The sequence below is a fragment of the Centruroides vittatus genome, unplaced genomic scaffold, assembly GCF_030686945.1.
Source record: "Centruroides vittatus isolate TY-2023 unplaced genomic scaffold, ASM3068694v2 contig_1891, whole genome shotgun sequence".
NCBI lineage: Eukaryota > Metazoa > Arthropoda > Arachnida > Scorpiones > Buthidae > Centruroides > Centruroides vittatus.
Window position 1 is genome coordinate 281,197 of NW_027121163.1, and position 16,935 is coordinate 298,131.

Below are 16,935 nucleotides of genomic sequence, written 5' to 3' on the forward strand. Positions count from 1 at the left end.
GTCTTATACATAAATTGGGACTACAGCTTATATCTCTTTCTCTAGGTATTCTCCGCACACCGATTTCTCCCATTACTTTTTCACAAATGCAGAACGGAACAGAACTATTTTGGCAGGTGTCGGAGACACTGCACGACACGTTCCGACTTCGACATACCAGTCGAGTTGCCCATCTTCCGAATCTACCTCCAAAGAATCAAACAGATGATAATCACACCGTGACGGATCCAAAATTTTCCAAGTCCGTCAATTGCCATTGGAATGCCGGATGCAGGCCATAACAAATGACTTCTAGTCTGCAGGCATAACATCACTGCCAAAATGATGGGAGAAGTGTATGTGGAGAGGTACCTACCTAGAAGAAGAAGCATAGATTGGGACTTTGTGAAACGGTCCCATTGCCATTACTGGAATTCCATAAGTTGAACTGGCCTGGTATATTTTGTCATTAGTTATGCATACAAAATAAGGTTAAAAAGCCTCATTATATTTTACATACTAAGTTAAATTTTACTTAATGAAAGCAGCTTGTGATCAACCATTATCTTGTACTACTTCTTCCTCCATTTACTGTTTCCATTCAGTGTTTAATGTCTAATTCACTTTCTTTCTCTGCATCGACACTCCCTCTTCCATCTCTCTCATCTGGGTGGTATGTAGTGGAAATTGCTGCATGATTTGCACAAACAGTGCAATAATTAGAAGAAAAAATTATATTACTACTACTTAAAATGGTCTTATATTGATCTTTGCACAGTCAAGAATTAAATAGGTTTGCTCTTTAAAGAGAAATGGTAATTACTCGTAACTTTAATGAAGGAGATTTCAAGAAACCACTAAATTACTATACCGAACAGATACTACTCACTTATTTTTGGCTATTCTTGATAAATATGGACTTGCCCAAGAAACAACTAATCTGACAGATCAGTGTATATACAATTCTAAGGCTCATTTTTATTTAATGCCAAACTAGTAATTTATGATAACCGATATTTGATGCAAAAAAAAGGAAAATACAGGACACTAAATTGTTGTCGAGGTTTCAACGTCCCATAATTTTTCAATCAGAACCAACAAATAGAACCACTTAGTGTATACAAGTATAACCCAGAGTGAGAGAGATTCCATAGTCTTTGCACTCAACCCAACATTTCTTCCTGCGAGGATATTGAAGGACATTGCTTACGAGACCCCTTGTGATCTTTTGCACAAAACTGAAGCTCAGAATTGTTGCTGTGATAGAGACAGTTACACCACAAATGAAGAGAAACCGATCGTCACATGGATATTTTAGGTGCCATGAAAGGTATGCATATTGAAGTCATTGTTTGACATTTTACAGTATCAATTCTTCATTTTTGAGTTACCCTTTCATATTCTGAAAGAGTTTTATTTTGTTGGTTCCAGCCAAAACATTATAGTGCACGGAAACCTCAACAATAATTTAGAATCGTTCTGTACTTCATCTACTCTTGTATATATTTCTTTGTAAGTTTTATATCCTTTAACTGAGAATCCTGTCTGAATTCCTGTTCTGGTGATAATGAAAGTGACTAAAATTACTTAAACTGTTAATTTTATGTCACGAGGAGGTAGGTTGCTTCTAACTTTTCGCATCCTTGTCTTTATAATTTTTAAATAAATAAATCTAACATTCCTGGGTTTAACGCAAATTCACTATCTTGCATTGATCAACTCTACTTGTAAACTGCGGCATTTGCATGCCGTTATCACAACCTATATATAAAAATTTATCAATTACATGGGGTCAATCAGAAAAATGGAAGATTACGAACAGACTATTATTAACTTTTTAATATTTTATAATAGTTTCCGTGTGTAAAATTCGAAAAACAGTTTGCCGTTTACGTTTTGAACACGACATCACAGAAGTGATTCTCACCGCAAACACTCTTCACATCTTCAAAGTGCATCATGCGTTTAGAACATATTCTCTGGTATGTTGTCGTGTAATGAATTTTTGCTTTAAGCTTTGATACTTTGTAGACGATCTTCATATTTTTCCTGTCTTTATGCCGCATTCATTACTGTGTGTCATATGTTGTGATTTGCTTAAACACCATTGTATAAAGACTTTACTATGTATCCTGTATAACTGCTTTACCACACTTCTATATAATTTAATGTGTTTATTTACATTTTAAGTAAATTTGATCATTTATGTAATCCTTATTTATATATTCATTTACAGAAAAGCCATAACATTAGAAAAATAAATATTAAATTATTGAACAAAAGTAGAACTTGCAAGAAGTGACGGAAGTCGGACTTAGTGATGCCGTGAGACATAGTACCTGCTGCACCACCCGAAAGTCCAGCCCTCGGCACTGTCAAACTCTACTTTCTGACATAATTAGGAGTCCATCTCTTAAATTTAGCATCTTATGATGATCTTATGATCATCTTGATTAAGCAGATGATCTTATGATCTTCAGTAAGTTACAAACCATCTTGTTTTTTTATGTATATATTATAATATATACTTAATACATAATATTTTTGAAAAGTATAAAAAATAATAACAAAAATTAAGAACAGTATTTAACATTTAATGCTAAAAGATACAAGAGTTGAATGATAAATAAAGTTCCCATTTGTAGAGAATTAGTTCGAGAGGAAGTAGAATAATACATCGATAGCTAGTCGTAATCATTAAAAGATCATGTATATCCACATACATTTTTCAAAGAAGTCACCGTTTAGACCCAAGTTACCCACAGCATAAGTTAATCCTGCCCCGAATCCACCTTGCACGTTCCTTATGGCCTATTTTTAGTATACGGAATATACAAAATACTTGTGGCTCACCTGCCGACGCCTCGTGTACAATTTGGCCCACCAATCAAAAAGTTTGGGCATCACCAGTTTATACCAACATTCAATCCATTTTTGTATCCTAGAAATCTTAAGAAATCGAATTTCTGGTCACTCCCAAAATTAAAGGCAGTGCCGAAAGTCCAACACTTTTCGTAGCGTGCCAAAGTTCGAGTTGCCTCGTGGGAATGGTTTAAGGAAAACAAATCAAAGAGCTTTATCATGCACGTAACGCAGAAGCAAATCAAAAACTTGGAAAAATGCTGGAATAACCGGTAATTATACTAATAAATGAATACATACGATTAAAATAAATTATTTCTCCCTCTTCGGAAACTAATGTTATAAAAATGCAGACCAAATTTATCAATCAACCTCACATTTTAAATAAAATAATTTAAAAATTTAATCCTTACGGCTTCTAAATTTCTCTAAAATAAAGGGGGGATTTTCTGAGGAAGAAGACGATTTCGTTACTTTACGGGAATTTGTCTGTTAACGAAAACAAATAAACAAACAATGAAACTTTTTAAAATAGAAATAAAGAAATAAAAAAATCATAAAATACATAAACAAATATTTTTATTATTTATTTTTAAAAACTTATAACTCATTTCCAGTTGGATATCGTCATGGAAACTTTTCAAACAATTATTTATTTATATCTCACAAGCCATAGTAACAAGATTGTTTGAATTCACTCTAGAGATGCAATCCTTGTGGCAACTGATCGTTCACGCATCAGAAAAACAAATTTTTTTTTTAATATTTTTTTTTTTTTTTAACTTCTCCATCACAGCAGTTTATTCAGCAACCACAGCTACTTACACAATTTGGTGGCCCAGAAATTTCTAGGGGCCTTCAATCAACCAGGAGAACATCGAAAACAAATTACAGGTGCAATGATAACAAACTGTTTGCGGTTCGGACCGAACGGCAAACGAAGATGACTATGCACTGAGGGGGATGAACCGAGTGCAGTGGACCGATAAAGATCAATAAATGCTCCTTTTCTCTCTCTTTTTTTTATGTTTTTTTTTTTTTGTTCATTTGCATTAAAATAACAGTCATTGTATAAGATCGTCCACGTTTGCGAAAGCACAAGAGCCTAATCCCGACCGTGACATCAGTCTTATTAATTCACGGGTGTGAGCCAGTGCTAGTTCCAGAGGTGGCTGACGAGGCAATTTCTGGGATTCTGTAAGAGAAACAACAAAAAGGACTTTTAAAACAGATGGAAGATTAGATGCTATACGATTTCGTTAATTACCGAATGCTGAAAACATTACAAATTTTAATAAATAATTTCCTTAATTTATTTTTAAGAGTAAAAAAACATTATATACAAGACATTTAATAACAAATGTATCACTTGTGATTTGCCATATTTAAGTTCTTGTGTACGATGTCTTTTAGCAGTTGTTTACAACAAAAACGACTGACATCAAAGCTGGGTTTGACATCGTGGCCATGCTCTGTAAGACATTGCGACTAAATTAAAGATTAAACTATACTACACGACACCTTACGAATGTCTTTGCGTACGAAATACTTTAAAATATTGCCATCGAGCACTATGGCACAAACTGTCTGACAATACATTTGATTGCATCAAATTGATAAATGCTATACATACGAACTTAAAATCGAGCTTTAAGTAATTAACATTAAATTTCCAAAAATAAACTACCTGTGCCGAGTTGTTTGGATCCGTCTGCCGTTTTACTAGTAACATATACAAAACAGATAAATTTATTTACCAAGAATGGCACTATTAAGGGCAGCACAAACTGGTTCTCGTTGTACTGGGTCGAGCTGAAATCCTACTGGACTATTCCACGGATCAGCATAAGCTAAAAGACTGAAGGCATCCTGAGAACAAAGATTAAGATAAGTATTTAATAAAGAGTTAATTAGAGTTAAATATTGATATAATGTAACGTAACTCATTAAAACTGATTAATACAAAAAGAAAAATTTTCCAAAAATTCATTATTACGTTCACAGAGCAATCCAAATCCAAAATAGAGCTTAACCCAATTTAAATTTTAGTTAACCGAAACAAGCCGACTACTTACAAGTATAAAAAGATACTTAAATATAATAAAGAAAAGAATTTTACACGAAAAATTTACTATTTTGTATTGATCTACTACAGTGGTTCTCAACCCACATTCCGCGTAACACAGGTTCTCTGCAAACTTGTCTCGAGCACTCCACGAAAAAAAAAATTCTAAATCTTTTACTGCAAATTTATTCCAATGCACTACATCATATTGCTTTATCCACAGACAATTCCATGTTTCTATTTTACCGAATACAATTAAGTTTTGGTTTATTGTTTCATTGTTTTTTGAGAATAGTAAACATGGTATTGCTTATCGGCTTTCAAATATATTGATGCAATTGCTCCATGTAATAAAAAGTATACGAATGGTGTAGCGCAGTCTCGGAAAGGTCAAAAACCACTGATCTACAGAGTGTTTCGGGAGTCTTGGCAGGGATGTTGCGATGTACGGTAGCAAGGACAAGTCTACATTAGTATTTGAAAAGTACACATTATTTGACAGGAAATGAAGCACCTGACAATCAGGGTTTCTCAAACAGGATTCTGGGATCCCGGTTGTTTTCTTAACCCGGAAAATTTTTCTTATCCCAGGAAATCCCGCAAATTTCTTAAAAATTCACTTTTTTCTTATTTTACGTTAAGGTTGGGAAAATTTTGCAAATAGAAAGTATAGTTAACTCATAAACTGTCAGAATACATTTGTATTTATTAATTTTAAACCTACTTATTAGTTTTTTTTAAAACTTTTATTGTTATGGCACGTCACAAATGGTCAATAATCAATAGGTAGCTTATTTGTGGCAGGACTCTCAAAATTCTTTACCAGTAATATCTGTAATAATTGTGCTTATGCTGTCTTAATTTTTAACCATGCCCAGTAGCTTCAATGACTGCGTAACGCCAAGTTGTGCAAATTGGGCAAGGATACAAACGAGTACAAAGTCAGCGAGTATGAAGTTTTTCTTCATAATCTGATTATTAAAGACAAACGAACTGCCGAATTATTGGGCTATGATGTTTCTATTAAAGTAGTCGAGGTAGACAAATCGAGAATACTAGGGAACAAAAGAAGTACTACAATCTCAAAAACGAACTAGAAATCTTTTGGGATACAGGTGAAAACACATAATATTTGTCTTCTCTTAAACGCATTAAACATGATTCCAATCACATCAATTGAATCGGAAAAGGCATTCTCGGTAGCAAGACTTTTCATTACTAAAATAAGAATTAGACTGAGTGATCGGAGTATTGAGCATCTTCGCTTTTTAAAATCTTATAAAAGTCTACAATATTTTGTATTATATTTTATTTAAAATATCAAAAATTACCTTCTAAGTTAGAAGTTTGATCTAAATTCATTTTTCTTTAAATTTTCAACTCAATTCAAAGTCATTTCTTGTTGTTGTATGCAGTTTCTAGCAAACTTTAATAAATATTTTCTATTTGTGAAAATTTCTATGTAATTCAAAGGTAATTTTTAATATATATCTTACACAGCATTATTAATATGATTTTGGAGGTTGCAGAACGTATTAAATTACTTTAAAAAACGAAAAATAATTAAATCATTTGATTTCATGATATTTTGTATATCTTAAAAATAATTAATTTTGTCCCGGGAAACAGTTCACTTTTATCCCGGAATCCCGGGACGAACAAAAGACCGGGAAATGAGAAACCCTACTGACAATTAAATGTTCCAAACCCCATTTGAATAATGTGAAGTGCTTGGCCAAGATTCACAAAATGACACGTGTGTATATTTGATGTATAAAATCAATCTTTTTATATACAAATTCAATTAAACTGTATTTACAAACATAGCACATGTAAGAAAACTTTACATGTTTTATACAGTAATATTTATTAAACAAATATATCAGGCACTGTATTCTAAAGAATACTATACAAGCATATACGAAATTCATAATATCAAAACTTCTTCGAATCAAACGGGTCCCAACAATTCACCAATGCCATGATTATTTTCGTCGGAACCAAGGTGAATTGTGAAAGTTTATTTCGTTGACAAAGACAAGAGAACATTATACAGTGTAATTTGTTCTATGTATCTTTGCAGTGCAATGCACATTACTCAAGAAAGGATCAGCTTTAACAAGAATTTACACTACTAACTTTTTGTAATATACTATACAATTCTATAACAATATTTTTGTATTTAGTTAAAAAGTGATCAATAAAAACTACTTTGTACCAAATATCCTGTCTTATCCAAGTTTTTGATTACGTGAGTTCTGCATTTTCTAGGATAACTAGGACTCTACAGTAAAGATCCTGGTAAGATTCGAATAATAATTAAAAGAATCAAATGTACCCATTTTAACCAATCATGTTGTTATTTGTGTCACGTAGTAAAATGTGGACAACATTTCATTTTGGTCAGTGTCTATATTCGTAGTGGTTAGTACAACGTAAACCACGCTTAAATTTTGATAATTTAATTACTAAGTATGCAAGAAATAACATTTGAATGTCCTCGCCGACAAGTCATTTGTTCGATCGCCCCGTATCGACGACATTAAGTAGTTAATAATAGTTTGAATGATTAAAACCATTTAATGCTAAAAATTCTTTTACCTGTAATAACTTTTTATTTGTTTCATTTGTACCGTGCTCCCGTTTCAACTGGACACTCATGATGTGTAATTCTCGACCGAACTGGAGCATTCTCTCGATTGCGGCATGACTTCTATCACATAACTGTTTTCTTCCGACGGGTTGATCGATTTCTACAAAAAGTTTAAAATTAAAAATCTGTCAAATAGTCAATATTTAGTTAAATATCAATAAATAATAAAATTATAATTACAATGAAATTTCCTCGTGTCATTATGCAACCCTAATTGCATATAGATGACAAAGAACAGTCAAACTAAACCAGACCAGAAATGGATGAGAATAAACTACATATTACTAGTTTATTATTAGTCTATTGGAGTATGTTGGTACTCGGAGCTCAAAACTCCTTAAGAAAAAATGTACACGGCCATCCAAATCCTACAAAGTTCCCTTGCGGTCTTTGTCCAAAAAAGGTCGTTCACCGTTGTTATAAAGCGCATCATCACAATACTGTACGGCATTCGTGGGGAGCAATTTAACGTTTGTTTGATCTTTGATGTAACAAAACAACACAACTTGCTTTATTATTAACTATTACCTGGTATACATATATATCAGTAATAGTTAATAGTAAGTTTGTCAACCCCATTTTAAATAGAATACATGAATATCAAACAGCATTGTGCTATCAAATTTTTCACAAAACTTCATAAAAGTACAACAAATTCACAAAATATCACCAAGCAACTTTTCTTTCATAAGCTGAAAATTCAAGAGATGCAGTTTTCAAACAACTGAAAATATCCAAAAAAAACAGTAAGCAATATAAAAGGACACCTGAAAAGTTACTGTGCAATGAAAAAAAGTTTAAGTTTTACATATGATATTGCAGTTTCTCATACAGCAAATGCCAAAAACACCCCAAAATCCAGGGAGTGAGGCGGGCTGACTTCTGTGGGATATTATTCAACCAGCAAAGAAGTATTCCGAAAACAGGAATGTCTGCGAGTGAGGGTAATGCCATCTACTGTACGTAGGACATACGACTTACGGGCCCAGTATGCAATGCCACATGTGGTGTAACTTTAATGCAATTACAAATTTCTCACTGTGCAGCAACTTTTTGAACATTGCATACTCCAAGAGTAATAGCAACATGTTGCTTCTCAGACAATGTCCCGTACGCCAATGCCTGGCACCCAGCTCAAATAAACATGCTTTCCGAACAAAGTGGACAAGCCAATTTAATTGCGTATGCACGTCTGGAATAATGATATTTAGCAATTAGCACCCACCGGGCAGCATGACCTACACTCTCAAGTAAGAAGTGGAAACTTTAAGTTGCTACCTTCTGGTGAGCATCTTCAAAACATTTTTTTTTTGCTGAAAAATTTGTAAAGATTACAAATTTGATGACTTTTTATAAAAATGGTAAATTGGATATCCTTTCTTTTTACGAAAAATTTGCATTCAATTTCCATAAAGAACTTTCAACAGTGAACATTTGACAGCTCTACAATTTCCAATCTTCCTGGATCAATGCTACCAGTTTCCTCGACATTATTATAATGTCGGAAACCGTCGACTTGACAAATTTTAGCTTTGTAGCTATCGACGCAATGACTTTCCCTGGTCATAATACTTTATGATTACTTCTGTAATATTGCAGCACACTGCATTTCTAAGTGTCATACATCTTACTAATTTACACAAAATGAATAGTGCTATGTACATGCAAGTAATAAACAGATTACGTCAAATAATATTTAATAAGTATAAACACTTCACTTTTAGTAGCGTCTGAAGTTGCCATCACCTTTAAAAATGTATTTCTTCGACGATTTACACGAGCGTTCGTACTTTTATTGCGTTCATTACATTTACTGATGTTACAGTTTAACAAAGAATAGTGTTAAAAATACGATACTCTTTAGTTATTTTATCTAGATTACGGCTACGTACAAAGCAACTACAGCTGGAATTATATTAATAATCTGCCTAAAACCTAGAAGTATTTTACCCATGCAGTTATACAATCGTTCTAAAGTTTACATACATCTTGAAACAAAAATAGGACAGAGTTAGGTAATGTAATTGGCAATGAATTTGCAAATTATGTGGAAAATGCAGATTTGAGTCACACTTCAAGTCAATATATATTCTTCCAGAATCTTCTCAACTTCATAAATTATATTTAAATGAATCAAAATCATTAAACAATAATAAATATAAATAAAAATGATCATTCCCGAGAAGAATTTTTTCTAAAAGGTGGGGATGGGGCATCGACGCTCTCTCGTAAACTACTGTACGAGATGTGATTCACGTTCCGTAGTCGAGTTCAAACGCATTCATTGCCATTTCCTAACATTATTCAAATGAATGTATGTATGAGGAACATTCAGAAAATAGTTTCCCTGCTTAAAAAAAATATACTGTTGTAAGTACTATTCACATGTTGTTCAATCACTCGATCGACTACACGCGATGCCGTATGGCATCCGCGTGTAGTCGATTTAAAAAACATAGTTGCTACCGTATGAGGTCGCAACTATGTTTATTGAGAGAAAATATTATGTAGGTATGAATAAACATATTTCATTTCATTGTTGCATTTAAATGAGTTTTATAATCGAAATCCATTTTTTCTAAAACATCATCATAATGTAAAAATTAAGCATTATAGGCATATGTGCTTTTTCCAATTTAAACATATAAAGGCATTCGTTTAAACTGGTAGTAATCTGAATGGAAACTACACGAGAAACTTGCTTTAGTTTATTTTGTACAAACAGACTTTGATGTTAATGTCAAGTGAATGGCATTTAATCCTACGTTGTTCTCATTGTAGCTGCGTCGTCCAATCGGAAGAATGAATGACACTGTAGGTGATTATGTTGTGTTTCTTCTGAACATTTAAGACAAATTGTGACAAAATCAAAATGTGGTAGAGAAAACCTTGCAGAAGAAGAGAAAAACATATTAGCAGAGATTAAAAGTCAAAAATAGAGGATTTTAACTTCTCAAATCTTTGATCTTTCCTTCTATGTGGACATTAAGATGGCCTTTTTAATCATATCTGATGTCTGATCAGCCATTTCCATCATGCTCTGGGATATCCAAAATTCCCAAGGTTACTCCCTGCTTCAGTTCTGAATCCCCAGAGTAAGCCAATGCTTTAACAGTCTTGACCATTTGGCCATCAAAGTACTTCACTGTTTTGAACAGTAATTCAAACTTCATAAATACAAAGCAAAAGAAAATGACTACCTCAAATTACTACAGATCAGTACAATACAAACATATTGTGCACATCCAGTCTAACACTAAACATGAGGTATGCCTTAGGGCTAAACTTCGAGCATTACCTCACATCAGAGGCAGTGCTTGGAGTCTTCATTTAAACAAACAATTTTGGTTTGGCCTAGAAAGATTCTTCATTAATGAATTTACTGTTGGAAACAAATCTATAATATACAAGGTCCTTCTACCAAACCAAAATTGGAAACAAATCTATAACATATAAGGTCCTTCTCACCAAAAATGCCACAAGCATTGCACTTTTTCTTGAATCTGTCTCAAAAAAATTCTTTTTGCCTCAGTAAAGAGGACAATTTCCATGTTGGTAGATTTGATCGGCCAGTAATATAAGAAATATTGAATTTCACTACCAATGAATTGATCCATTCAGAATATACAAGCCTTTACAACAAGTTCTCCATCGACGAGTGCTAATTATTTGCATCGATCGTCTGTTCATTTCCTTGGGACGACATAAAAACAGACGCAACATATTTCCAAGTTGTCACATAGTATGGCACAGAACCAAACAAAATTACTAAAATATCAACAAGACTGTCTGTTGATTTCCCACTAAAGCTAGATTACCCGAATGGAGATCGTCATCTATTCATTTGCAGCCTTCTTTAAAACTTGGTTCTGTTAATTAAAGTTATAGCAAAAAATAAAAATATAACTAAATTAAGGTAACACAACATCAATGTCATCAAGAAATTGATATGTAATGTCAAAGTTCAGTTTATTCTTGATTCTACTATGTATTCCTAGCAAAGTCTATCCAAATTCTTCTGAATAAGAATACTACCGTTTTAAATTACTGTAATTATGTTTCTTATTATCCGAGAAATAAGCATTGTATACCAAAAATTAAAGTAATCGAGTTTCGTCTACCATTCAAACTGCCTCTAGGGAGCTCCCTAAATAAAAATGGCAACTCTGCAATTGAGAAAGCATTCCGTGCCCCGCAACCCGCTAACTCGGAATAGGTCTTCGTCGAGCCATACGAATTTCATGAACAATTTCAAAGTGACCTGCCGCATAAGGTAAACATTTCTTTGTAAAGGTTCAATTTCTCACTAAGGCAAAAAGTAGGAATTGACATTTTAAGAAAGATTAAAAGTGGCGTGTGAATATTTCTAAAGAGATCAGCAGCTTCTCTATTTACGTCGAGTCAGTCCTACGGTTTACCTTTATGGGGGTGTTTCCGTTTTGACGAGATCGATTCGATCGAGTCGTCGTTCTCCATCACATTTCTGGACTCGAGAGATCGACGCCAACATAAGCTTTCGGATCCAAACTGAGTTTAAAATCTCTCGTAAATGTTTAAATTTTTGTTAAAAAACAAAGATTGCACTGTGAACATCAGAGTTAAGATCATTTGCAGGGAGGAAATTTGGCAACCATGGTTGCTCGTGCTTTCGTCAACATATCTTATGATAGATTCATTTATAAGAAAAAAGAACATGGAGCAGAAATGCAATAACAACATATTTTCATGTAATAATACATTTTTTTCAATGCACTAACTCACTTCAATGTACTTTTCTTTTCCAACCTGCGACAGATGCAAAAAAAAAAAAAACTTTAAATTGTAGTGGCATCATCTGTTATGATGATAATATAAAAATTTTTAAATTAAAATTAATTGTTATAAAATAGCAAAATGCTTAATTTTGAGGGTACAAATGAATTTTATAAAAAAAAGTGTAAAAAGAAAGATTTTACTTGTTATTAGTAAAGTCTAGACCCGCTTGAGATATAAAACATGGTCCTCTCCATCTCCCTTCGACTCAAATTTAATGGCATCAATGCACCTAATACACAAACCTCTCTGCAAAATTTCAGAAACTTTTGACAAAAGGCACAAGACTTATTAAGCTTCAAAGTGAGTGAACAAAACTGTGCCTTTCCCATACATGCTAACATCCAAAAAACTTCCAAATTTTTTGCATTTCGATGTTTTTAGGTCCCCCGAGTTCAAAAATGTAAGAGTCTTGGAGTCATTTTTGAGTGATTGTCATGTCTAACAGAGAAACTATACCGGTCTGTTTTATTACTTCCTGGCTTTTATACATAACAGCCAGGAAGTAATAAAATCAGAGTATAAAAAAAATGGTTTTTAATTGAAAAGTTTAACTACCCAACATAAGAACTATCTGTAACATAGATATAAAGTTCACTAAACTACACAACCACATTATAATAAATATTACAACCCTTAACAAAGGAAAACAAAATGCAAACGAAACAGAGAAGAACTCGAGTCCTCTAATTGTAGCGTGAGGTACTTTCGATCTCGTCGACGTGCAATTAGAGTATTTTCTTCTCGTAAATAATCAATCGATGCTTTACTACTTATTTCGTCTTATCGATCGGGAAGAGAGAGAGGAAAAAACGGTTTGTCACGTCGAATTCTCATTTATTGAGAGCTTGTAAATCGAGATCAGAACGTACGAAAAAGAAAAAGAAACCGAATGGGTGATCTTTATTATTTTGCACGTCAGAAATGTGTCACACTTACATAAGAATCTAGAGACAATCGGAACCTTCATTAATTCTCAAAATTATCACTCGGTGACAAGTAGGCACTTTTTATGTTTATCTATATTTAGTAACCAATTTAAATTTTCTGAACGGTAGCCAATTTGTATTTTTATCTAGCAGAGTGTTATATTGGCTTCATTCAAACTCCAAATTTAACGTAATGGATAACTAAATGGCAGCTTGAGATAATTTTACTGTAAATTAGTTTTCACGACATCATTGCATCTACTCATATTCTACGATATTAATCTACTACAGCAAAAATTTTTATATTGAAAAAAGGAATTAACAACATTAGGAAGATGGATCAAAAGAGTACAAGCCCTACTTTTTGTTATACAGTTTACAAGTCATAAATAGTTTTATTGACATAATCTATAAAATTATGAAAATCTGAGCTAAATCTCACCACGATGCTAATAAACTGGTCCGTAAACAGTTTATTACCGTGCCACAAACCGAAATTGCTCGTCGTGGACTACAATCTGAGTAGCATCGGTCTAATACGTAGTTAATTATATTGCGATCGGTCACTATTTCTGTTCGACACTCGGCAGTGCATTAAACATTGACTTTGACAGGTTGTAGATCAAACTGAATTATTCTAGAATATAATATGGGAAGAAAAACGAGAACGAATAGGTCCAGTCAATTTGTAAAAACCATATTGTGAACGGTGTAACTAATATTTAAAAAAAATACAATTTAATTTCGATTATTGGAAAAAGTAGTCGTTACGTAGGTAAATGGCCCGTATACTCCTTAGAAATAGATATACATTCATCTTGAAATACACTTGCAAGTCATCTCAGTATTCGTTTATACTGTATTTACAGTTTTACATGCCAGTCTGTATATGTTATTAATTACTAATTGATTATTCTAAATCTACCAATATTCTGTAAAATTTCCAATTACGACCAGTAAAAACATCAGAGCTGTTTCACAAGTTTTGTAATTAAAAAGGTAAATACTTATAAGAGGGTCTTCCGAAACAAAAGCTATTGTTTGAAATTACCGTAATTAGGTTACTGTATTTACTCGCATATAAGACGAGGTTTTTATTCATTTTTCACTGCTTCAAAAACTTAGGTTGTCCTATACGTGCAATCAAAAGATTCTTTGCATTTTGCAAATAATTTTTGTGAACAGTCTATTCCCACTTTTTACAGGATGCTTACCCTCTTGTATTTAAAAACGTAAGTATTTTATCTGTCGTTTGAATCATTCTTGTGTATTGTCAGAAGTAAAGATGAATAGCAATAGGAAAAACAAAGCTTTTGAATTAAATTCCAAAATCGCACGGGAGCTGGATATAAGTTTTATCTATTCCCATGTGAAAACAGATGATTATTAAACTAGAATTCAAAGAAACTCTGTCTAACCGACAGAGAGTGGATTCGAGTGGCAAAAAAGGTTCCCGACTGTCCAGCTTTATGTGAACAAATTATGTTGTCGATTTTATAAGATTTTCCTTGAAGTTTAAAATGCCTGTATTTTTTGCTGGACAATGTGTGCATTTACGCGCATTTGATATTTTACTTGTGATTAAACGAAATAAAATTAGAATTGTATTAATAAATCTAATTTTCTTTATTTTGATCTTTAAAGTCACACCTCGTCCTATATGCGAGTAAATATGGTAATTATTATCCGAGAAGTATGCAACCACCAAGTTTCCTCTCCCATTTTCATTCAAACACCTTGATGTTTGCTGCCTCTAAGAAGTGCCTTAAATGAAAACGGAGACTCCACAACAGAGAAGGCATTTTCCACAGTCAAAATTGCTCGTCATCGTGCAACACGAGTAATCTGCAGGAGCTGTAACATTGCGGTTGCTAAGAGAGGAGTGATGACATAAGCCATAGTGAGCATAGGAAGAATTTGAGTGTCAGTTGGACATGTGTTGTGAAGTGAATGTCAAGAACCGTATGGAGAAATATGAAACTTGGACAGTTTTCAACCATTTTAGTGTACGTTACAATATTCTCGGATAATAATTAATGTGATTACAATAATTTAAAATAATAGCATTCTTTTTGGAAGACCCTGCATACTCTAACAAATGCAAGTTTTAAATAAAAAATTAAGAACAATTTGAATCGGATCTGCAAGTTCTTCGACATTAAAACAGTTTATAACTTGAATTGTACTGTAACCTATTAGATATTTTTTCATTTAACATAAATGTAATTATTGTGTAATTAAGTTAAATAAAAAATTTATAAAAAAAAACAGTAATTTTGGAATAAAATTTGAACCAGAAAGTGATTCTATTCGTTCCTAGATGCATAAGTCTGTATTTGGAAATAAATGGAATTGTTAAATGAATAAGATACACGAAAAAATTAAATAAAAGTTTTTAAAATATTATATAGTAGAATCTATTGTCTTTTTATATCTGAAAACTGATCAAAACTAACAACATAACTAAACTGTATCACAAATGATGTATATATTGTGTATTTAAAACAAAAATGAATATGACAAGAGATGGTAAACAAATTAGTTACAATTGCAAAAGTAAGGACATACAGCATAAATCAATTTTTCAAGAATTGTTGGAAATCAAACAGGAACGTATTTACAATTTTGTATTATAAAAATGTTCAATTATTATTTCTTACAATTGCTTCACGTCTAGTTATTTCATAAATTTGATTAAAGGCTATTATTATCTGCCTTAAAAGACTTATTACACCGGTCATAAAGAAATTACACCATTCCCCGTGTATAAATTAATTAATAATAAAAGACGACGACTTCCCGAGTATGCTGTAATTCTTTTACGACTGGAGTAATAAGTCTAGTATTTAACAATGATGATAATAGCCCACAACAGAACTTGTATTTAATTATTACACGATTCCCTTTTGTTCCTCCTCTAATTTGTCAATAAATTTGTATATACAGTAGAACTCCAATTATCTGAACTGCCACTTGCCCTCCTCTCCCCCCACCGATGTCACACTTCATTTCTCTTATGTTGTGCAACTGCACGGTTGGCAGTGCCTATTTGCCAAGACAGATCCAAATTATAAGACACTACTTATACATTGATGAATAATAAACACAGTACGGTACGTTTCTTTACATGTTATTCCATTTATTCGAATCACCTTTGGAATGAACCAATTCGGATTATCAGAATTCTACTGTACCATATTTCCGAAATTCTAATACGCATTTTCAAACCAATTTTTATTTGTATAAATTGAGAACATGTATTACAATCTGTTGGTGAATGGTTTTCGCCCAGAGTGCTGTGGCACTCTTCTCAGTTCAGAAGCGCTGTGGAATATAGTGCCGAGTTGTATACTACTAAAGGTACACAAAGCATTATAACTACATTGATGAAGTAGGGAAGCCACAAGAAAACAAAAAAGATCACCAAGCTGCAGTACCATTATTCAAAAAAAGGTTGAAAAAACCAGTCCAAGGCATCTGACGTTCGCAGTCCAAGTCATCACAAGTAGATTTATCTATAGATTAAGATTCAAACCACAGTTACCAGAGGCAGAGAGGGAAAGGTCTGCTCTTGTTACCACTTCGCCAACCAGAAAGACTGTTGGTTAGGTAGGGTGAAACAGTCATATGTTTGT

At 32.9% G+C, this 16,935-nt stretch overlaps 1 protein-coding gene across 1 annotated transcript in view; it reads right to left on the reverse strand.

The window, feature by feature from the left end:
- Positions 1–3,403: 3,403 nt before the first annotated feature.
- Positions 3,404–16,935, reverse strand: part of RanBPM (Ran-binding protein M) — an 85,164-nt gene continuing 71,632 nt past the window's right edge. Inside the window, exons 9-11 of the mRNA XM_067264421.1 lie at positions 7,508–7,659; positions 4,599–4,710; positions 3,404–4,036 (exon numbers count right to left, since the gene is read on the reverse strand). Coding sequence (XP_067120522.1) covers positions 3,906–4,036; positions 4,599–4,710; positions 7,508–7,659 — 395 coding nt within the window. The 3' untranslated portion in view covers positions 3,404–3,905. The remainder of the gene's footprint in view (positions 4,037–4,598; positions 4,711–7,507; positions 7,660–16,935) is intronic.